This window comes from Lygodium microphyllum, chromosome 19 (assembly GCF_053477565.2).
Source record: "Lygodium microphyllum isolate KBCC chromosome 19, Lygodium_microphyllum_v1.1.10, whole genome shotgun sequence".
NCBI lineage: Eukaryota > Viridiplantae > Streptophyta > Polypodiopsida > Schizaeales > Lygodiaceae > Lygodium > Lygodium microphyllum.
The window spans coordinates 52,515,546-52,540,200 of NC_141153.1; the positions used below are offsets into that span (position 1 = coordinate 52,515,546).

The 24,655-nt window shown below is 39.5% G+C and overlaps 1 protein-coding gene and 1 pseudogene across 1 annotated transcript; both read right to left on the reverse strand.

Annotated features, from left to right (window-relative positions):
- Positions 1-4,683: 4,683 nt before the first annotated feature.
- On the reverse strand, positions 4,684-7,808 carry LOC148019867 (protein MOTHER of FT and TFL1-like). Its single transcript, XM_087700071.1, has 4 exons — positions 6,875-7,808; positions 5,907-5,968; positions 5,742-5,782; positions 4,684-5,653 (listed from the first exon to the last, which is right to left on the reverse strand). The coding sequence occupies exons 1-4, from the start codon at positions 7,064-7,066 to the stop codon at positions 5,436-5,438; spliced, it is 513 nt and encodes a 170-aa protein (XP_087556197.1). The 5' UTR covers positions 7,067-7,808; the 3' UTR covers positions 4,684-5,435.
- A 2,768-nt stretch (positions 7,809-10,576) lies between these two features.
- On the reverse strand, positions 10,577-13,908 carry LOC148019868 (MFS-type transporter clz9-like; annotated as a pseudogene).
- Positions 13,909-24,655: the final 10,747 nt, after the last annotated feature.

Sequence of the window (24,655 nt, forward strand, 5' to 3'; positions counted from 1 at the left end):
CTACTCCAATAGAGATAGATAGGTGCTGTCCACATACACAATTATGGCAGCAACTCTGAAAAGAGGCAATGCTAAAGTTATAGTTGCCCAATCTCAATGATTGAGGTGCCAAGGAGGAGCTCTAGAAGTAGAAAAACACTTCTCCAAAAGGAAGTTCAAAGAGATTTGGCCCGTGGAGAGAGATATGAAAGCTTCAAGCTGACAAGGTACTACTGGCTATGGCTGCCATGGAAGCTTCATTGAAGGTAGGAATGCAAATGAAGTTGGAGATAGGGTCCAATACTCAAACTGAGCAGAGCAGAGATGGAAAGGAGCTGAGAGAAGTGAAAGGAGAGTTGGGCCATGCTCAACTAAGCTCTGAAACCATATTAAATACGCGAGATCTAGAGCATGGCAAATGCGAAAGCTATGGAGGTTGAAAAAGGAAAAAGAAACTCATGAAGACATTGACAGTGACTAGGACAAATTGTTACACAAGTGAATTAGGTTCCAAGATTGAGACTTGGACTTATAAATACAATCTTGTGTATTAACAGTGACATGACACTTTACTGGATATCATTTCATTAGAAAAAGAGTGCAAGTACAATGCTTTATAGGAATTGAGTGGTGGTACTTTGTCTTACTGTGCATATGGGATTCAAGTCCTGAGCCCTCACTGCTTCTCACAAAGGGACTAAAGTAGGTGTGATTGCAAATATCTCAACAACTTTAGCACAAGGGATCTTTGAGGTTATAGGGGAGGCTTCCATCTTGATTTGGTGGCCATGATGATGCATTACTAACTTAAGAGAGGGGTGCCAAGAAGAAGTCAATGAAGGCCCAGTGCTACTACTATGGAAAGAAGGGACACCTATGCAAGGATTGCCAAGAACTAGCAGCCTCACAAAAGGAGAAGGCAAAGAAGAGAAAGTAGGTAATGGACTCTTTTGATGAGTCATATGTGCGCTCCTCTAACTCTAACACAAATCTTCTGGCCAAGGTCCAAAAGGACTCGTCTTTTGCCCCGAGAGAGGGAAGGCTTAGCTTCCCCTCTTACTACTTTCTAGTGCTCATGATGGGGTCATTCCTCATGACTCTCTAGTGCTAAATGGGGTGTGAGAGGCTGGTGATGTGGGGCAATCAAACCTCATCTATACAAGTATACAAGTGCAAGGGATCATAGAGGGTTTTCCCTTCTCCATTGGACTAAAGTCTACTAGCAAGTTTTGAAAATCATAAATCTAGGATTGACATCTAGGTTCATGATGGGTTTTCTTGATAGAGAGTGGGATTGGCTCCTTATCAAAGCTCACATGAGAGAACACTTTGACAGTCCAACCAAAGGCAAGGAATCCATGGTCACATATACTTAGAGGCATTGCTAATAGGATGGTCATGTATACTACTACAAGGCATTGTGGACAAACATAAACAACTATTATGATTCTTCTCTATCTTCAACATTTGGTCGATATCAGCATCAAGTTCTCTCTGAGGCACATTAGCCATGGATTGCATACCCATGGCTTGGGTATCCATGATCCCCTTTGAGTATCATCGTTGTATTATGATGAGTCATTATCCTTGTACCATTATATTGTGTTGTACTAGATCAATCATAATCTGAAAGAGGGTGTTAGCAAACTAGTCAAACCATAAGTGAGTTTTTGCTTGTACTATGGACTCAACACAATACTATTGTGCATTTCTTTTTCTCATGCTTGATTTATGATTTTTTTGTCATTATTTTACAGTTGACCTAATTATTCTATTGGCCCATATGCTAGCCAACTTTTCTTAATTGTTGACCTATTCATAAACTAAACACAATACTATTGTGCATTTCTTTTTCTCGTGCTTGATTTATGATTTTTTTGTCATTATTTTACAATTGACCTAATTATTCTATTGGCCCATATGCTAGCCAACTTTTCCTAATGGTTGACCTATTCATAAACTAGTTTCTCTCCTCCTCTAATCACTCATTGCTTATAAGTTTTGTTGAAGAGAGGAAGTTGGTGCCAATGCCCACACAGTCTTGATGACAACTCTTGTACACAACTATCTCATGTCTTGATATATGGATTCTATTTCCCAAGCAATACTTCTACCCTTCACTACAAGAATGAGATTGAGATCATTGTGGGTCCTAAAAGCACAACTTAACAAGAATTAATGGGCTTTCCCCCTTAATTATTTCAAAAAGTTTAGGATGTTTGCTCTATTGATCTAATTGATCTCCTTAATTGAGTAAGAAAGTCTAGTTTGCTACTCGAGGACTTCCATCAAATAAGGGTGTTCCATTGCCCACTTACTGCTCTCCTCATCACAAATCTACTTCTCAAGTGAATTAACAAGTGAATTTAGGAAGGAACCATCAAGGGCCTCCCTCTACACAAAGGACAACAATTTCTTGCCCCAATTTTCATATGGGTCAATGCAAGCATGATAAAGGTAGAGTCAAATTTTTTTTCTTAAAGTAAGAGGATTTTACTTTATTGTCTACTTCATAAAGTAATTTCCAAAAGACAAAGCTTGCTTTCTCCATGGAAAGACCCATGCTTTGAACGGTTGCTAAGTTATGGTTTTCAAACTAGTCAAATCGAGCCAGCATATCAATTATCATGGTTATTCATTTGGTTTTGGGGTTACTACTTGGTAGAAATTTGATTAATTCCTTGCAAAGATTGAACAAAAAGTTGCCAAATAATAGTGGTTCCCCCTTTCATTTGGAGGAAACCTCACAATTCTCAAGTCCATCCTCACAATATCTATTACCTTAGTGGGGCCGGTAATTCCCTTCAATAAGATCTCATGGAGGAAGATCAAGATGTCTAAAGGACTTTCTATGGTCACTAAGGGGAGAAGATGAAGGTCCCTTAAGTGAGATGGGACATTGTCTCTCCTAATAAGGATGATGGAGGTTGTTGACTCATGAACATGAAATGTTCCAAGACAAGGCTTGCCAGCTCAACCTAGGACTCCTAAAGGGCTCCAAATAACCCCAACCTTAGTTTGGATTGGTGCAATTTTACATATAGAATACCAACAACTCCAAGTGATTGGCCCAACATAGGATTGCAAGATGTTCTATTAAGCAAAAGCCTTATTTAGATGCAACATTAAGTCTCGTGTTCGGATCCTAAAGGAGGCGAGGCCAAGGGGCGTAAGGGATGGAATAAGAAAGGGGATCCCTCGTTCCTTAGTAGCATACAACTTTCACCTTATGAATACAATCCACCCTCTACTCCTACAAGAAAAGAGCAAAAATTATCTGAGGACATCTACAAAAAAGTGTTGGTTAATTGGCAAGGAAATGTAATGGGTCGATACTTTAAACAAGGGGGACTGTGCATGCAAGATTTAGATTTGATACGTCGACACTTTGGTTAAATGGCAAGGAAATGAATTGGATCTTCAACCTAACAAAGCTTAAGTTGGCAAGTTGCTTACAGGATAAAAGATGCAAATTTCCAAGATCCTAAGGATTACATATGGTATTGTGAAAATATGTTAGAGAATTCAAGTCCTAACTTACCATGTATTGGCCCTAGGGCTTAGACAACACATGAGGAAACAATTTCCTAGGGCTAAGATAAGCACATGGAAAAGAGGGATCTAGAGAGTTATATCACCCAATTAGCTTAATCTCTCTCTCTTTGCTCATAACAAGTTGCCAATTAGAAGCAAATTGTCCAAGTTCATTGCTATCAATCCTTTCTACACCCTTTGTAACAAGGAACAGGAATTCATTGTTCATCTCTTATGGAATTGTTTGTGTGAAAACTACCTTGTTTGGTAATAAAGGTCCTCTTTATGAACAAACCTTTTAGGCTAGTGAACTTAGGGCAATATTTCTAAAATTTGTTTAAGAAAGTAGGAATGAGCTAGCATTTGGAAGGAAGCCCATGTTAACTCAAATGGATAGATGTGAACATTTTAAGCTCTTCCACAAGAAACTCTCAAAGTATTCCCTCTAAGCTATTCCTTGAAGCATTACATTTGGTAATGCTTGTACATCTTTTACACACCTGTATAATAGTGTTATTTGATATCACCTTTCAAAAAAGAGCACATCTAGCCCCATTCCAAGTCCCATCATTTGCACAAATTACCCTTAGTATAGTTGAGTGAGTTTTCAAACTCAAATTCTAGAATGTCTTATCCATTAAATAAACACAACCGCTCATTGGAAGCAATCAAATCTCCATTTTACTAGCAGCACTATTTCATGTTTTGTTTTTGAGTATCCAAAATTTAGATTCAAAAACACAGTGTATGAAGGAAAATAGTTGGTATATCAATCATCCAATAACTACTTGTGCAACAAGGAATATGATCATTTGTCCACCACTACAAAAATATTGGCACAAGAAGGATTATCACCAATATGTATCACCTATGACATTTACATGTAGATTTCTCTCAGCAATTTACCTCGTACAAACAAGACAAGTTTCAAAATAATTGCATATCTCTAGGCAATTTACCTCGTACTAACAAGCCAAGTTTCAAAATAATTGCATATCAACACTTTTGCCACCATGTGAACAATGGAAATTTAGAAAGTGCATGCACTATATACTATAGATATACTTCTAGCAACCAAGAAAATGGCTTTACAAGTTGTAATACAACTTGAATAATGTACACACTCTTCTCTTGATTTGACTGATTAAGAACACAAGTTCTTCGAGAAGATTTCGAAATTAATCTTTTAAGAGATTAAGAGATCGTACAATACAATGGCATCTAAAAAACATGCAAAATATGGTACATTCCAATTTACAAGATTCTCATGGAGCTCGAAAACATGCAAGATAGGGTACACTTCTGATAAGATTCTACTGTCATGATACATGGTCCACACCAGAAGGAACAAGAGACGGAAAAACACCTTTACTTGCATCCAACGGAAGATTGTTACACGTTTGGACAGGATGTGTGATAAGAAAGCAGGCTTTGAGAAACTAAAGGAGAGTAAAGCAAAAGAGGGCAGAGGTAGAGGAATGAGAAATGGCTAGCATCCCTCAAACTGGTGGCCATGGCAAGCACGAGCTGGGGAGCTTTGTAATGCTTAGATGAATAGACAATACATGGAAGACCAAAATTGGAAAACACATGATTCTTCTAAGGGAACGCATTCCCCCCTACTACTGTCTCTCTCTGAGAGATCTTGGGATTGTTCCTACCACATTAAAACTGTTCTTATTCTTCTTCTATCTGGGGCAGGAGCAGGAGGAGGAGGAGGAGGAGGAGGAGGTTGTTGTCATGTCACAGACTTACTTCACAGAACCCAACATTGATATCAGAAAGAACAACCCTAATGTGCAGGGATCTCTCTCTCTCTCTCTCTCTCTCTCTCTCTCTCTCTCTCTCTCTCTCTCTCTCACACTCACCTGCAGACATCCTCTGCCATTGTAAGCTTCCTCCCCCCCCATCTTCCCCCTCCCTTAACGCCTCCTCCCTCCTGCTTGTTTCTGGCAATTAAAGTAGACTGCAGCAACTGGCAAACCCAGATTGTAATTCATGGCAAACTCCCTGCTGTTGAAGTTGTTCCTAAACATGGGCGGCATCACCACCAGCGGTGCCACCTGCCTGTAGAGCGCGAACACGTAGCGATGGATCCCTATCAGCGGCTTTGGTGCTTCATATCCCAGTATCTCCCTCCCTGCATATATACATACATACAAACAGCATCATCAGAATCTTATTTGCCTCACCATTTCTTCTTAAAGTCTTCTGCGCTTAAGCCTCACCGCACGTTGCATCTGCCCCAGCTGGAATGTCTGTCACAATCCTGCAGGAAGCTCACATACAAGGCAAACAATCAAGACAACTAATAGAGATTCATGCTTGCTTGTTCACAATCCCTCTATCCAATCTACAGCGAATCAATCAAGCTTTCATGTGGCACTTCTTACCAATGGACGACCTCTCTGGAAGAAGGCTCACTTGGGCTCGGGGCATCTGGATCTGACATTATCTGTGACCATGTGACAAGAAAACATAAGAACACTATTACACCATCAACTTCGTGAAAGAGTATAGTGCTCGTGATGGAAATATCTTCTCAGAATCAGGAAAAGAATGTATTGTGCTTCCATCACCTATAATGATGTGACAGAACAACGTACATGAGTGGTGGCGACATCATCACCATCAAACAAAGCAAGTGACAATGTCTAGTGCAACACTATTGCACCCATATATCGCAAGAAGGTTTGGACAGATTCCCACTATAATTCCCATGTTGTGAATTCCACAGGGGAGGGATTGCAAACCTAGCTAGGTGCAGTTGGGGGATGGGTGGCTGCCAGGGCCGCCGGTCCTCCCAACCACACCTAGCTAGCTAACTATGCAGTGCCTCCCAAGCAGAAGCTTATATGTTGAACAATAAGGGAAAACAAAGGAAACGACCCCATTTCCTCATGTGGAAAAACGAGAAACACTTATTGTGATAACTTATTGTCATAAAAGATATACAGAATTGCAGAAGAAGCTACTTTGTAGGGAAGTAAGGATCTCTGTCAAGCCAATGCCAATGGTAAGAGAATCTTCAACATGGCCTTCACATCATGTTGAAATCTAGAAGGCAAAAACATGGCCTTTATATCAATCTTGAAAGCAAGAGCAAAAACATATCCACTCGATGCATTGTTCTCTTTGCAAGGGAAATGTCATGATGGAATATACCGGGATGGACAAAGGCAACTATTGAGAGAACACACACACACAATCTCTCTCTCTCTCTCTCTCTCTCTCTCTCTCTCTCTCTCTCTCTCTCTCTCTCTCTCTCTCTCTCTCTCTCTCTCTCTCTCTCTCTCTCTCTCTCTCTCTCTCACACACATATGTTTTTGCCATGATTCTGCACAAATTTTCCTGAACTCACCAGAGTGTAGAGGCCCTCCTGGCCACCGATAAGCACGCGTGGTCGCTCCACCACAGCAGAAACCTTGATCTCACAACCATTGTTCACCTGCCTCACAGGGTAGCTCACCACCAACTCTGCACTAGGTATGAACATCTCTATCACATCCCCGATCACCCTTCCTACCACCAGAGGCTCTGTAGATCTAGCCATACAGGGAGGAAAGGAGGAAACAAAAAAAAAGATCCAATAGAAGGATCTCCCCAACGCAGGCTCTTTAAGTGTTTCTTTATCAAATTTTGCCAGAAATGGGAGGGGTAGGCAATATCGCTGAGCTTCTTAAATGGCCAAATAACAGAAAAAGACAGGGGTGCCCTCTTTACTTGTGCAGTTAGGGTTTGCCTCTTTCTCTCTCTTAGATATATCAACGAAGCTTTCGCGCGTGTGTATGGGTTATGCAACGCAGACACCACGCACAAATTTGTATGAGATGAGACTCAGAAATGAGCGCTTTTGCAGACGCAGACACAGTCCACAGAGACACGGAGATAGAGAGAGAGAGAGAGAGAGAGAGAGAGAGAGAGAGAGAGAGAGAGAGAGACGTAAGCTTAGCTTGGACGGCTTTGCAAATGTGAGGATCTTCTTCTTTCTTGGGGCTGGCTGGCTATGGTGGGTGTTGACGCCCAGTGACCAGTCCGAGGGTTTAAGTAGGCGCTCAGAGAAAAAACGTGGCTATGGCGGTAAGTGTGGAGTACAAAAAAGAACCCTGTAAAAATGGGTACCGTATAGATGCTACTAGCAAGGATGAGGCAGTAGAAGTCTCACGAGTCTCTCTTTCTTTATATAAGAATCATGATCGAAGCTAGGATGAGGCAGGAGAAGACACTCTTTCTTATGTGGATGTGGAAATGGATATGGCACCACATAAATGCCTTACACAAGACAATGCAAGTGTTCACGGAGGCATGCTTCTTAAATAGGGAACTTGTAACATATGAAAACTTAGGCCAGTTACATACTAGGGTAAAGGGGCCAATGGTGGAACACCTAGCTTTACACACACCATTGGCCCCCCTAAGTCAAAAATTTTGGGCACATAACATGATGAGTAGGTCTGCCACATCACCCTCATGAAGGGTAAAAAGCAGACACATGCTTTTTACATTAAACTTTTTCAAATAAACTTTTAAAAACTGTATGTGTTTTTTTAGGGCCACAACATAACTCGCTCCCCCCCCCCCTCCACATGTTGTGTTTTCCCCAATTCTTACATGGGGAACACCTAGTAATAGCACAATCCTGCCACAAGGCCAAAAGGGAAACACTCCCTTTGCATCTCGTCGACAATGATGTGTGTGTGTGTGTGTGTGTGTGTGTGTGTGTGTGTGTGTGTGTGTGTGTGTGTATAGCAATCACTTATTGGAGATAGACATGGCGTCGAGATTTCGGGAGTACAACAGGAGTGCTTGGCTCATTTGTTGTCACTGGTTTTTGTGTCACTCGAATTGTTGTCACTCGTTTCCTAGCCTCAACATGATGCTAACCAGGTCAAAGGGGATTGATTGGCTACACAGGTGGAGCAGGTTGGGGAATTCTAGCACACCAATCTTGTTGGGTAGACTGTCCTCTCAAACTAACCCCAACCCAAATCAGAGCCCTAGATGCACTTCCCTTATTAGCAAAGTCGTTATCACATAATTTCGAATTATGGCAAGTTATATATGATGTTCATCATGTGAGTAGAGAAGACGCTCATGATTATTTAGGCATTCAAATGTGCATGGTGAAAGCCATGTTTCATGAAGCTAAGAGGCACACACTGTTATGCACAATCATTCTCTTTTCTACAAGTGTTGTATGCATGCATATATCATTCTCTAGTCAACAAGCATTATGCACAATCATTCTCTGTTCTATGTGCATGCATGTATAATTCAACTTGGTGTTGAAGGGGTTTCATTAAGCCTCACATGTGACAATTTCAAATGTGCATACATTCAAATGCTTGAATAACTTTCAAGTGGTAGTTGCCATGTTGTTCACGGGCCATGTTTTTGCATTAGGAAATGTACAGAACGATATGTTCGAGGTTGCTTGAACTATCATCCTTTAGGTTTTATCTCAGAGGACAATAATTTGAATTTTGGTGCATGTAACCGAAAGTGTCACTTTTTTTTGTCTCCCTTCACTGCTGAGTAGATTCTTGTAAAAGGCATTATAGTTCAGCTTGGTGTAGAGGACTTAAGAGAAAATGGGGTAATTGTTTATATTAGACCAACAAATGCTGCAAGTTAAAGCTCCAAAGGTTAGTAGTATTCACTTCCCAAAACATTGATTGCCTTCGAATTAACATCAATGTGGTGTGACAACTTGATTATGATGTAGGGACCCAATTTGAGATTTTGGGTTTACATGAAACCAATGCAGCTGTCCAAGCTTTTGCCATCTTGCCAAAAGCCAATACAACATCCTTAGATGGTACGTTTTCCTATGAAGGTGAGCATTCTGTACTTTTCAAGCAAGCCACAATTACAAGCTTATGGCTATTGGGCTATCCGTGTTGCAAAACGATGTTTGCTATCATATTATGTTCCACCCTTGATTGTACTTTTGGGGGCCTTGGGAGATACCTTGAATGTAAGTGAAAAATCGATGTCATGTCCAATTCAGGTACATTTGTACATATCAGCAATTCAATTTCAGATTCAAGCTTTGTTTAAAAATGTACACATGCCTACTTAATACTGTAGCCTGATGTTGGCCTTTTCATTTGCAGATTAAGCCAAGTGAATTAAAGATATGTTTGGGCAAGCATCATAGAGAGGCTACTGCAGGTGAGTTTCTTCTCACTAGTACTCTCTATCTTGTTCTATTGCTAATTGTTGTGCAAACCTTCCATTAAACAAAATAGTGACAATGGAAGTAAATACAAATGGTTGGTAGTTGTGCATGCAAGGACAGATATTAGTGGCAACAAAATTGCACCTTGTATTTGATAGAAAATTCAGATAGTAGTCTAGTGTAGGATAGCATAGTGGATACAAGAAAATTCAGATAGTAGTCTAGTGTAGGCTAGCATAGTGGATACAAGAAAAGGGATAGTGGGGTAGTGCATTGAACTTATATGTGTTGCTATGGTTGCTATCGAGGAAGCCACATATATTGTGTCGAGCTATCGATAGCATGTTGTGCCTAATCCTATTAGAGCTTCTCTAGACGTGCCCTTCGTGCCATCCTGCAGTAAGGACGATCAATGTGTAATTGCAAAGGGTTATCATCATAATGTCCTAGACCGTCCCATAAGATTGCCCAAATTCGTGCCTCATTTGCTAGTTCTTCAACTTCCCATGCCCTCCTTGCAAGCTTTGCATGTTGTTCTGCCTCTCTTTACTATCTATGTAGCCTTGTTGCTACCAATTTCTCTTTCTTCTTATGCCCTCTCTTGAAACTTTTCTCCTCCTTGGCCTTGGCAATCTCTTATTTTTTGTCATTCTTTGCCTTCAAGGTCTCAATGTACTAGTCTGATGTTAAAATAAGGCTATTGGTGTAGTCCACAAATGCCTCCCTAGGTGCATGACTAACTGAAACCTCTATCCAAGGCAAGCAAAATATGTCTAGGATCCTTGTAGCATCATCAGAATGACTTGGGACTACTAGTTGCATAGGCTCAACATGACTAGGCAATGTTTCATTGGTCCCCAATGATGTCAAGGCCTCTACGACCTAATCCTCTACAAGCTCTTCTAGCAGTGTAGTGGGAACTTGTGATGCAAGCTCTTCCATCACCCCTTCATCACTTCCAATGACATTCATGTATTGAGATTGCATCCCATCGAATTGTAGAGCATTTGGATTAAGTGGCCATATCCTAGTAGCCCTAAAATCAAGTGTGATGTTGATCTCAATGCATGAAAGTTGGAATGCCTTGGCTACTATTGAGGCCAAGTCACCCTTTGATGCTTGAGTGCTTTGTGTCCTATGCTGCCAAACTTCCCTTTGTTGAGAATCTGCCAATCACACCCTATGTATGCCCCTTTGTATGGAACAACTAGGCTAGGAAGATGCAGTTCATTCTAGGAAGAGAGACAGATCCCATAGGCACAGTGATGAAATGTGCTACCAAGCATTCCTATATAATGATGTACTTGACTATCACTTTGATATGATGATAATGCAATAGTACTTATCTCTTTCTGTCAAGCCTCTGTGTCATTGTCAGTCCTACACAAGATTGTGTTTATGAGTTCAAGTCTCAATCTTGAAACCTAATTCACTTGTGTAACAGTTGTCTTCTTTGTCAATGTCAACATGAGTAGTATCTTCATCTTCCATCCTCCATAGCTTCCGCCTTTGCCATGCTCTAGATTCCGCATTTCTCACATGGTATCAGAGCCCAGTTGGGCATGGCATTGCTTCTCCAGCCTCTCTTGATTCCTCTCAACCTCAATCTAGCTCAATGTCAGCTCATGACTCCATTTTTTTCTTGACCTTCATCTTGAACTGTTGTCTGCCATAGCCAGGACTGCACCCTGCCTCCTTGGAGCTTCTTGATCTCCTTCCACAGTCAATATTTTGACCCGCTTTCTTCTGGAGATATCTTGTCTAGGTCAAGGCGCAACCTCCTGATACATCACAGTCCAACATTGCTCGTCATCGAGCCCAGCATTGCGTGAATTCGTGATCTCTGTTAGATCTGCGCCTCTGCCCGGTCGTACAGGCCATGGAGCCCATCTGTACTGCGCCTTGTCCTACAACCATAGGGCATTTAAAGGTTGACCCATGAACCTACTTCTCCCTGAATATCGCGCGTGATCATTGCGTCTACGAGCTGCGCCAGGTCGAAAACCAGTCAGGCTGAAAACCCTAACTGTGGGACTCCATAGCTATTTTGTTTCAAGCTTTCATTTCACTTGATTTTTCCTCATTGGCTTGAGTCAAGCTAAACCCTGCCACTTTGATTCATTGATTTGATTAGTCTCCAACAACATTTGTCCATCAAATCAAGGAGGGGAGATCTCTGAAGCACTTAAAGACCCATTGAAGATTTGAAGACCTCTCATAGACTTGAGCTCCAAAGCTTCAACTTCACTTCAAGCTCCTCTTCCAACTCATCCTTCCCACTCTTCTCGCTAATCTGATCTGAGTATTTACTCAGTGTTCAGCAAGATTTTACCAGCAAGGAGGGGACTCAAACAACGGGTTCATCAAGAATCACCATCTTCAACTCTAGTATCCCTTGATACTTAAGAGTGTTGATTTAACACTATCTTCACTTGTGTTTTTTGACACATTGAAGATCAATTTGGTTGCCACTTACTCACAGATTTGAAGCAGATTCTTGGTCATATCTATGATAACCAAGAAGATTTATATGTGGATACACTTTATGAAAAGCAACATGACTTATCTACACTACATAGAAGTTTTTTGTGATCTACTTGCAGAGAGACATGGAGTTGCTCATACTAAAGTGCAATCAATGATTCCATCTAAAGTTTTTGAAGACACTCCAGTTACCTTGGCCATCATGAAGAATGAGATGTCTTTGCTTGAGGGGGACAAAGACATGGACATGAAGACTAAAGCTGCAAGCAAAGTCCATGGGGAACCAGACCAAGACGACCATAAGATCAAAGAGCAAAGGAAGAAGGACAATAAGAAGATCAGCCATGAAGACCAAAAGACCACATCATTCAAAGCTGAAGAACCAAAGATGAAAGACAAGAAGATTTTCCATGCTGACAAAGAGAAATCATATGCTGAAAAATACCACAAGGGCCTATCGGTCCTTGTCTCTCATTTTCTGTTTTAAAAGCATTGTACCTGCCTTAATGTTCCTTTCATAAGCTTGAAAAAAAAAACTCCTCATGTAGCCTTGTAGTACAGCCTCTGTACACTTTGTGAGGCCCCTGTTACAGCCTCTGGATGTCCACCATATTTATGGTACCCACACTTAGCCTTTTCTGCGACAACCTCTGGTGTTTTGCCATGTTTGTGGTATGCCCACACTTTGTAGGTGCTGCTCTCACTAAAGCCTCTACACACTTTGTACTTTCAGGTTGTGATTGAGGAGGGGTGTTGAGAATCTGCCAATCACACCCTATGTATGCCCCTTTGTATGGAACAACTAGGCTAGGAAGATGCAGTTCATTCTAGGAAGAGAGACAGATCCCATAGGCACAGTGATGAAATGTGCTACCAAGCATTCCTATATAATGATGTACTTGACTATCACTTTGATATGATGATAATGCAATAGTACTTGTCTCTTTCTGTCAAGCCTCTGTGTCATTGTCAGTCCTACACAAGATTGTGTTTATGAGTTCAAGTCTCAATCTTGAAACCTAATTCACTTGTGTAACAGTTGTCTTCTTTGTCAATGTCAACATGAGTAGTATCTTCATCTTCCATCCTCCATAGCTTCCGCCTTTGCCATGCTCTAGATCCCGCATTTCTCACACCCTTTCTTTACAAAAATGGGTTTTCAATGATTTGAACATTGACACATCCAAAGGTTGAAGCTTATGGGAAGTGTGGGTGGGTTGGTAGTGTTATGATGTATATACCCCATGAAGCATCCTTTTCAACAACTAAAATAGAAACATGACTGCCATGGCCATCAAGAACAAGCAAGTGCCTACTTGCAAAGTCTATGGACTCATTAACACATTTATGGAAATGATTCAACCATGCATGAAATGACTCTCTTATCATCCAATCTTTCCTTTGCATGGCCATGACAACCCCCTCTTCACAATCTTGAATATAATTGCCACCAACCCTTTGTCCTTTGAAGATACAATATCCAAGAATTGCATTGCCAGCAACATTAACACAACATAAAACTGTCATCCACTCCCTAGAGTCTGTGGTCATCCCAAATATAGCTCTCGTGCCTTTTCGTGCAAGCACTCTCATGTCTTTATCCCTAAAGCCTTGGAATCCCACCTCATCGGCATTCTAAATATTGTTAGGGGGTAATTGTGTTGCTCGTAGAGGGTCTTCATGTTCTCATGGAAGGTCCTTACAATTTCTAGCCAAAAACTAATGGCCCTAGATTGCTCCAATGGTTCACTCACTTGAAACAACAGATCTGGATGCCACTTAAGAAAGCATTCCCACCAACTCTTCCCAGGAATACCTTCATTAAATACCATATGCGTAGTCTGACATATTTCAACAACCTTCAATTTCACATGGACCACAAACACTCCATGGCCTGAATCACTTTATTTGAAATACTAGTCAAGAAGAGCTCTCTCCTCTTCTATAGTTAGCATGGTTGGATATCCTTTTGCCTTCTTGTTAGTCCAGCCCATTTGCCAATTCAAAATTGCTAAGGCACTCGTCCCATATTTGGTAGCATGCTTTCTCAAAGAAATTCCTACTTCATGGTCAACAATTGCCTAAGCCATGTCTTCTATTTTCCATTACTTGACAACTTTCTTTCTTTGTACCTTTGTAAGCGGTTCAATAAGTGTTGGTTGAGGTAGTGCTAATGAAAGGGGTCTTTGTTGAGCTCTTTTGGAGTGAGAAGTCTCGCGATTGGCTTGTAGAGAGAAGGCTTGGCACTATTGACTGGGATTGAACCTCCCCTTTAGGCGCATACTACTCCAAATAGTGGACATTGTCATCTACAACAAACATATGAAGAGAGCATGCATGAGTAGCTGCATTCTAGAATGAATATTTTATCCATCACTATTGAATATATAAGAAAGTGATGCTATATGAGGAATAAATGATTAGAATACGTATCGCATGATCCAAAGATTGATAGCTATTGCACATCCTCTAGAAGAGATGAATAATTCTTCACAAAGAATTTCTTCTTGGGTGGTTATGCATCACTATTTACAAACAAAGATTGCCTCTTATTGGTAGACAGAGGTTCTAACATAGATTTGGATGATGTTGTCTCGCATGTAGAGGGGGTGTGAATTGAATGTTCAAGTTGGATGGGTGTCTCTTGGCCTTACAGAAGGCAACGGGCTTCACATGAATGCCACCACAACAACCCGCATTCTCACCATTCCTCTATAAGAGATTGTTGGTGAATAGAAATTGGGTGATGATGGGTATGATCTCATACAAACATTTTTTGCATTCACAAGGAGGAGGAGTAAAAGACATCGGATTCATTTAGAAATTGCTAGGGAGAATTGCAATGGACTATGGCCAGGAGGGAGAGCAAGAGGAGTTTGGCCAGAAGATGTGGCGGTAGACTCGCTATTGTGACCCTCCTCCTAAGCCCTTTGGTTGGAGTGAAGCAATCACTAGTTTACTCTAGGCATTAGTGAAGCAACAAACCTAAAGATATATGCAATGAAGAATGGGTATTGCACTTTGTTGGAGATTGTGAGCATGCATACTTGCTGAGGACAGAATGGCGCAAGAGGGAGAGAAAGATAAGACAGTGCTTGATGATGCCTAAAGCATACACAACAAACTGATTAGATGGGCCAAAAGTGGGACCTAACTGAGCTAGAATTATTAAATGGTCTACTCCAAGTAGTATGAAGCAGCAAGCCTAAAGAATATGTAGTGAAGAATGTGCGGTGGATAGAAGGGTGCAAGAGGACACAATGCTTGATGCTTGCCTGAAGCATGCATGGTGAAGAAGACACACTAAGGGCAACAAGAGATAGGACATATGTTGTTTGAGAAAATGTAGTGAAGAATATGCAATTAAGGTAGATGCTACACTATGCAGTGAAGAATATGCTTGAAGAGGGAGAGCAACATGCCATATGATAGAAGTGTGCTGGTCTCATTGCTGTCATGACCATTCTGTTGTGCCATTTTATCAAGCAAGGAGTGTTGCTAATCCATGGCATGCTCTATGATTGGCCAAAATATTCAAGTGTCATGAACATGGAATTCTCAATAGATTTTGATGGTTTGAGGATCCTAGTAAGAGATAAAGAATTGGGGTATTATCATTTTGCATTGCATTAGTTGCAGGACACGGCAGCTGAATACTAACATGTGGATTTCCTATTTTTTCGCAGGTAAGAAGCATACATGGATGGGTGGCATGGAGGCCAATAAATGGACAAAGAAGTGGGTGAAGAATAACAAAGCATGGAGATGAAAAGGGGATCCCCTTTTTAAAATCCAAGGTTATGCACATCTGGAAATCAACTTTGGAATATGCCTATAACAAAAGTGACGTGGCTAAACCCTATTGAAGGCATAGTTACAGACAAAAAATAGAACATTTCTTTTTGTATTGCACTTGTATTGGTTTAGAAATACCTCTCTTTTTAAATTGACTTACAAGTGCGATGTCTTTAGGCCTTGGCAGTTGCAAGGTTTTGTATCATCACTAGCCCTTGTTCAACTATTGGCCCCTTTGCCCTAAGGAAGAACCCTCACCCGCCTTAAAAGCCATCCAGAGATTTGGTTACATATAGACCATGCCCATTTGAAACAAGATAATAGAGTTGGCCCTCCAACTTTAAGGAGGAAGTTGATGATAATTGATGTTTAGGCACGAGATCTCAGCTTTTTGGTGGAAGAGCATTGTCGTTTTGTGCTTCAAGCATGGCCAAAAATCTAGACAGGGGATCTCACTCACTTAGAAGTGTCCATCTGGTGCAAAATGTTAGGCCTATAAAATCATGACACATGGGTTGTTAGACACTTGCTTTTCTTGAAAACATGTCCGTCCACCCTTGTGTGTAACTAGCCTTATAGTTGATGATATAATTTTCCAATAGGGGGGAAAAAGTGTGTCGAATAAGAGCCCCTTCTCACCCACGAGTTATGGAGGAAAGCTAGTGTTGCTATGGAGGTGTTCTGCTCTCTCATGCATATAGTAAGGGGGTTGATTAAAAGCTAGTCCCCCAATTTTGTGACACAATTCACAACTGTTGAGCACCTATTCTAAAACTATTTGCCATGTGTTGAAGTTTAATGGAGACTACCAACACAATATTACTAAATAGGCACCATTAGTTTTCCTTAATTACACCAGAGAGGCTTCACCATAGCTTCATCCTCGCCCACATTTTGTTTCTAGAAAGGTGAACCCCTCACAAAGATTGGTGAAGCATTATTTGGACTAATTTTGACATATCACACTCTTCCAACAGAGGGGCCGGTGTTTGCCACTAAACCACTAGAGGGGGACATAAACACAAGAGCATTAAATATGCCTTCCAAGCATAAGAAAGATTATAGGCACTTGCCTATTTTTTTCAGTGCAAGAGAGAGATGATAACAACTCAAAACCATAAAGAGAACAAAGTTTTTGCCTCTACTTGTTAAGACTCCACTTTGTACTTGACTTCAAAATTTATTGTTCAACCTTCCCCTCTAAATTGTCCACCACAATGCATCAATTTCACCTTCTTATATTTATATCACCCTTACAAACATTGGGCATGAAGGGACTCTTAGATTAGAAAATAAACGTCATATCAAAGATAATCATTGAAGATATTCGATATGCTAAGTGAACCCTCAATGCTCTTGTGGAGACATTGAATCCCATTGAGTGGTAATGTATTTCTTTCCACCTTTCTCCTCCCATGACATGATCACAAGAATGTTGGTTCTCACCATGCAATTGGGAGGCATGCAAGCACTAGACTTGAATGCTACACCACTGAATTCTTTACATCCCTCGGTCATCACATGAAGTATCAATATTCAACATCCTAGGTATTGGAATTGTTACAGGACAATGTATCCTTTGCACATCCTAGACAAGATATCTAAAGTCAAGGTAGGGTACTTCCTATATCTTCGTTGTATGATAAGATCTTGAATATTGAATCCTTCACGACCTCCTCCTCCTCTATCCAAGGAAACCCTCTTTATCAACACAACTTCAATTGAGAAACTTTGACCATCATAGATGCAATTGTAATTTTCATATGGGCTATAAAAGAGGAGCAGAACAATCCAAACTTGCCCCCAAAGTTAGCCTAGATTCACAAAGGACATAGCATGAAGCCCCCAGGGCCAAGAAAACCAAAATGTTAGAATTTAAAAAAAAAAGGGGTTAGTAGGCTATGGCCAATGGAGGCTTAGAAATGTTTACCAAAAGCATAAGTTGCACTACTTTTAGGAAACAAGAAATAGTTTATAAGAACTTGCCCCATGCTTGTTTTAAGTATCTTAAACAAGGTTGCCACTTTATCAACAATGGTCCTAAGATGGTTAAGGAGGAGAAGAATGAAGAAAAGAGCTTTGATAAAGAATCATCTATTGTGAAGGACAATAGTTTCAACCAATCAATAATAAAGAGAGGCACCCCAAACCTCAACAAGAAAAGGGGCAAGCAAGGTAGAGCCCCATTATAGGTTTTCCCCTCTCCTTATGAACATAGAAGATGAAGGTTTTGAAGTGGACAAGTAAGGGAAAGGTAGGTCTCCTATTGATGAAGACCACTTTAATACAATCATAGATTCATTAGGTCAAGTTTTTCAAGATGTTGATATACAAGTCAACCCTTGCTTTAAAAAGTGGATGAATATGACCTAACTTGGCCCATTAAGATTCTCCACAACCCTAAGCTAAAAAAGAGGCCTTACCTAAACCAATTACCTTCCAGGTGGTACATGAGTTCTAAGTAGTTCTTATTCCCTTAACAGTCAACAAAGCAATGGCAAAATGAGACTTCCTAAGGTAGACAAAAGCTTGGAGAATCCTCTAAATTTGACAAAAGACTTGCAAGATAACATGAAATCCTTGAGAAACTTGAAAAATGATGGAGTCCCTCAAGGTCATTTCTTTTATCACCAAGGGGTTAGATGACTACTTGAGAGCTAGAGCAATGAAAGACAACATTTATAAAAAAAATGTTAAATATGATCTATATTCAAGAAGTGAAAGTTTTAGGAGATAGATTGGCTATCAATTTCACCATCATATTTAATCATTTTAAATGGATATCCACCAACCACTCCCATGGAAGTGGGGGAGTGGTATTAGGCATTACTGCTAATCCCTGAGTTGCTGCTCGTTGTAAGTTTGAAGAAAAAGTAGCTAATGTCTCTCTATATGCCTATGGTCCTAGCAACATTAAAGATACTCTCTACAACTCTCTTCCAATATTCCAATGCCCAATCATTATTCTTGAAGACTTTAGTAAGGTTGAAAATGTCCAAGTTAGATTTCAAGTCAAAGGTCCTAAAATTTGAGGGAGAGTAACAACTAGTTGGATGAATTGTAAAAGCTTTCACAGATAAACATTCTTTGGCTTCATCCTAAATGATAAAAAAGGGGCCCTCACCTTAGGAAAGCTAGAATTGGATGAAACTTACATTTCCCAAGGTTTCTTGTCCACTTCTATCGATAGTTCCCAAAAAGTAAAAAAGAATATAGTCTTTAATTGCAAACCAATAAATTTAACTTCAGATAATAAAATAAAAATCTAGGAGCAATGATGTTGAATTATTCAAATTTGATTATGTAAAAAAAGTTTTTTAGAATATTTGGAAGATAGCATTTGATGGTCAAAATTCCTCTACAAAGGCTTGGACTTTTGCACTTGAATCTTCTCAAGTCTTTATTATAGATGTCAAAGTTAGAAATACTGATCTAAGAAGAAAAGGGAGAAATCACATTGATAGTGTGGTCTCCTAGCTTGAGACCAAAACCAAAGAAGAGACTCACCTCCAAGATAAGCTCCTCGAGGAAAAGGTTGAGGAAAGAGAAAACTATAAGTGTCAAACACATGCAATATTGTTGTAGAACATGATGGGATGCTAAAGTAGACAAACCTACAAAGGAGATGATTACCATTGTAAAAAAAGAAAAAGCAAAAGAAAAAATTTGATTAAATAAGAAAGGGATTAGGTCTGGGGTGAGCTTTGGGATTTTATCTTTGAGATGACCTAGATTATGTATAAGATCCTCAAACAATTGTACATGCTCCCCAATGGACCTAGCTGTCCTCACTTGAAGAAGAGAAGGTTGGGCCAATCTCAACTCTCTACTCATCCATAAATTTCCTAGTTGATAAATGCAAACACCTTGGTTTGGGATTGTACAACTTCATCATTAATCTCCCTTATCTCTCTAAGTCCAACCAGAATCTTATTGTTAAGATTAAAAAAGCATGGGGCATGAACTAGATTTTTGAGCAATGGTCATACAAGTTTTCTCAAATCAATAATGTTCTAAAATAAAATGTAAATGGATCATGCATGGACTTAATTTTGTAATGGTCAAGTAAGGACATATAAGTGCTATGACCTTGATGTTTTAAAGGCTTTGCTTGACTCATTTAGTTAGGAGTTGTTCCCATGATATAAAAATATACTACGCTTAGTACAAAACACTTTAATATTTTCTTTCTTAAGAAACCAAAATCATATGAAAGGATGTCAATACAATAGTTATATTAATGTATTATCAGTATGGTTTCCCTTTCATTTGGTTACAAAAGAGTAGGTAGGTTTTTATTCACCTCTAAACATTCTTTTGTTGGCATACATCTCTTAATCCTTGCAATCATAATGCCTTTAATAACCCTCCTTTTACATGGCTTGTTGGACCACACAAGGGCTCAAAGCACTTGCTACATTGTCTTCAAGGCTTGCAAGTAAAGGTAGCATTATTGGGCAAGTATGCCATTTGGTAGTATTGCTATTTCCCCTTTGCATATAAGGGCAACTCTCCAAAGCTTTGTTTAATAGTGGAATGAACAAAAAAACTTACAAAGTACTGCATATCAAATAGTTTTATAAGAGTCTTGTCTAGATCCATATTCCCTACCTACTACCAATCTAAGATTGAAGTCCCTCTACTACTCCACTAAATATTTTTACACTATCACCCATGGCCACTCATATGTACAACCATGTCCAAATTTATTCACTTATTATTGTTTCACAAACCTTCCTCTATTGTCACAAGAAGTATTGTAGGTTGTAATCAAAAGTTTCCTACATGATGCTATCTTGCTTATAGGATCTCAATTAGAGATCCCTTTGGGTTTATTTTCCTTACTTATCCTCCAATTTGAGATCAAATACCCTCTATCTCACTAAATATTCTTACACTATCACTTGTGGATGCTCATGTGCACCTCATGTAGATTTATTCTCAAATTATTCTATGGCAACCCTTGCTCCTAGTGGTGCAAGTTAGCTATTATATATTGTGTTATTGAGTTCTTTGTTGGATATTAGACAAGTGCCATGCTTCATTCGTTAAACTTTTGTGAAGTCTCTAGCAAGGAAAGTTAACCTCACATAGGGCACTTCTAGTTTCTAGAGTATGGGATTTAAAATGAGCCTCATATGTCAACTTAGCCTTATTGGCATGATCCTTAATAGGGTGATACTAGAGTAACTTTAATTTAGCAAGTAAAGTGTGTCACACATCTACTATATCATTGTGTAAGCAAGGATGTGTACAAAAGATAAGAATGTGTTGCACATGAAACTACTCAACATGCTTAAAGGTTGTAAGTGTGACACATTGATGACCAATCATTGTGAAAACATTTGCTCCTATTCAGGGCCTATCGACGTCAAACAAGAAAAGTTGCTTACAGCCCTCTCTTTTACCAACTGCACAAACTAGTTGCATTACTTTTATTCACTTAATGTTGCACCATGAAGCACATATCTTAAGAAACTTTAGAATACCCCTTTCTTCACTTTAAATATTGTCATTCACTTGATGTCTACCTCAATGTTTTTTCATCATTGCTTAGAACTGCAAGATTCTCTTAGCCAACAACTTTGTGTCCTTTCATATCTAGAAACTTTGAGTAGGTGAAGGAGGTCTAAGTTTGATTTACATACAAAATAGAACAAAAAATGTACATTTTACTGTATAAAAAGCCCAGTCAACATGCTTGATCTTGCTACAAGAAGAATTCAAATGATCCTATCAAGGTGTTTGTGTTTGCTTGGGAAAGGATAAAATTTTCCTTAACCAAGATTGGTTTAAGTGGTAGAGAAGGGTGCCTAACTCCCAAGGTCATAGGTACCATTATTATGCAAGTACCTTCTAAAAAATGAATGATGAAAATGGCTTATATTATATTTCCTATGACTAGTCACCATGTTGGATGTTGTAAAGATACCAAATGTTCGAGTCACTTATCAAATGGTGTTGGTTGCCCATTGATAGCAAGTCCATTTAGTCATGGATATATCACATCCTAAGAAGCAAAGAAATCATTAGGTTTGTGAAGAGGAGAAAATACTTATTCTCTCTCTCTTTCTCACACACACACACACATTTATTTTGTTTCTATTTGCTACACTATCAACTTTTGTCTCTTCGTGTTTTTAGTAGCATGTTGAAGGACATTTTGGAACATCTTATTATGAAATAGAAATGATAATTCCATGTTAGTAACTTGCTTAGCAATGAATTTCCATAACCTTATGATACCAGACAAGAATCAACTTTATGTACTAATTCAAATCCACTCGAAACTTTATCACCACTAGAATAAAACTAATTGAGCAAAGGGTTCCCCCATCATGATGAAAATATTTCCTTGCTTCTCCATTTTAATTGTTACCAAAATCACTAAAGCAATCACCTTAAATATTCAAAGCTCACAATAGGGAAGATTTATCATGAAGGCAAAGTCTGGCAAGTCCATTATCTTTGTCTTTATAAAGTGCGCTCTCATAAATCAAAGCATTTCGTTGATTTAATGACATTATTAATTCAATCAAAGTTGAGATATTGGTGACATGTCATAAATGGATTGAGTTAGTTTTAAAGGAATGGAATGTTGGTGTTGCATCCTCAAGCAAATATGGCTATGTAGATGACTCAATATTCTTGGCTAAACTTATTGTTACGCCTCTAGCATTGAAATTATTTAAAAATAGTATAAGAACACACACACACGTGCATGCGTGTGTGCATGTGTGCGTGGACACACACACATGAAAAGAGCAAGTGGTAGAGATCTTAGATGTTGACTATTTGATCACATTGAATGCTCAACATTTATATTTAAGTGCATGGAAAAAAAATGGCATCTTATGACAAGCAAACTTGCCTCTATGGATAGGAAAGACAATGTCATGAAGGAAAAATACAACATTAATATTTGCACCTTGGATTAATTCCAGCCTTTGTAAATTTAGCTTTAGCCTATGTGTACATGTGTGAACATCCCTTAAGTTTGGAAGAGGGTTAGAATAAAAAGGGCTAGAGGCCAAAGGCAAGAGATCTTTTGATCATTCAATAATCTTGGCTTTACCATTTTCTTGGAGTTAGCTTCTTTCTAGCCTATGAAGCACTCAGCCATGGCCGTCATGTACTCTTGAATCCCCAACCATTAATACATGATGAGGATGTCTTGGTGCAATAGATTTGTTAATTCTTTGTTGTAGCTTAGTTAATTTTCAATTTCAGCTAGATTTCATTCCATGGTTGATTGCTTCCATTACATTGGTATCAGAGCTGTAGCTTAGATCCTTGCAGAAGTCATTTTCAAGTACTAGATTCAGTTTCCTAGGCTAGAGAGAGCAAACCATAGTTAGGAATTTGAGTGACAGGACTTGACAGGACATGAAGATTTCAAACCGGAGTTACATGTGAAGGTCTGCTACAAACAAGGATGAAGATGGTGATTCTTGGCATTACCAATGGAAGAAATGGAAGACTCCAGCCAAAATAGCAGGACGTGATCAAGATTGAGCCAAAATTTGGGGTAAGTGTACAAACAAATGGTTACAGGACATTTTAACTGTGGTTACTTTTGAGAAGGAAGGGTTTCTTCTTCCCTTTCCTCATTTCTTCAAGCTTTCCACAAGAATCCATGGCCAAGACCACATCAGATCTTCTCCTTCTCACTTCTATCATGAGAATGTGTTGGATGACCTCTTTCCCTGCCTCAAGAGCTTCAAGAGGAGTAGCTTATGTAGCTACTTAGCACCATTGCTCATTTCTAGTACGTGAGTATGTACTCACGCTGTTTGCGCCGCCAGTACATACTCCTATACTGCGTGAGAAATTCAGGCTATTGATCTTCCTCTTGAGCATTGCTATTGATCTTCCAACCTTGGACAAGAGATATCTCACCAATTTCTTCAAGATCCTTATCAGTTTGGAGTTTTCCCTCTTCTTCAAAACCCTGGTTATGGAGTTTTATGACAGTTCTGGACAGCACTCAAATTTCTCAGATTTCTTCATCAAGATCAAAGGGTATTTGTTCTATTATACTCCCTGAAGCCTCTACATACATCCTAGTACCAACATTGACTGATCTTGAAGCTTGAAGCTTTGTTGGAGCTTGGATATGGAGATTGCAAACTCTATGTGTAACAGTTTGGGACAGCATTAAAGATTCCTGAAATTTTTAATGCAATTCATGGGGCTTTTGTGGGCAAAGCATCTCTGAAGCTTCCTCAACCATTCCCCCTCAAGAATCCATCAACATTGGACCGACATTGAAGTGATTGAAGCCAATGGAGGTCTAGGTGTTCAATGGACTGCATGAAGCTTTTATGCCATTAAATTTTGGCATTCCCTCTCAAATTTCGGGATCTCTTGGACACATTGAAGCCCTCTCTAATACCTATTGCAACCTACTTCAAGTAGAGAAGGTAATTGGTCTTCATCAACCCACATTTGGAGCATTTATGGAGTCATGGAGCTTGCATGGGATTAATGGAGCTGAAGCTTATCAAGGAAGGGATTATCCTTGAATATTGAAGATCTCTTGGACTGATTCTAGCTGGATTATCAAGCTCAGCTCACCTATGTCAAGCATTATGGATTGAAGGTCATTCCATCAACAATGCTCTTCTCCAATCAATCAAATGAGGTACTCTAATCACTCTTAATTTCTCTTTACATCCAATT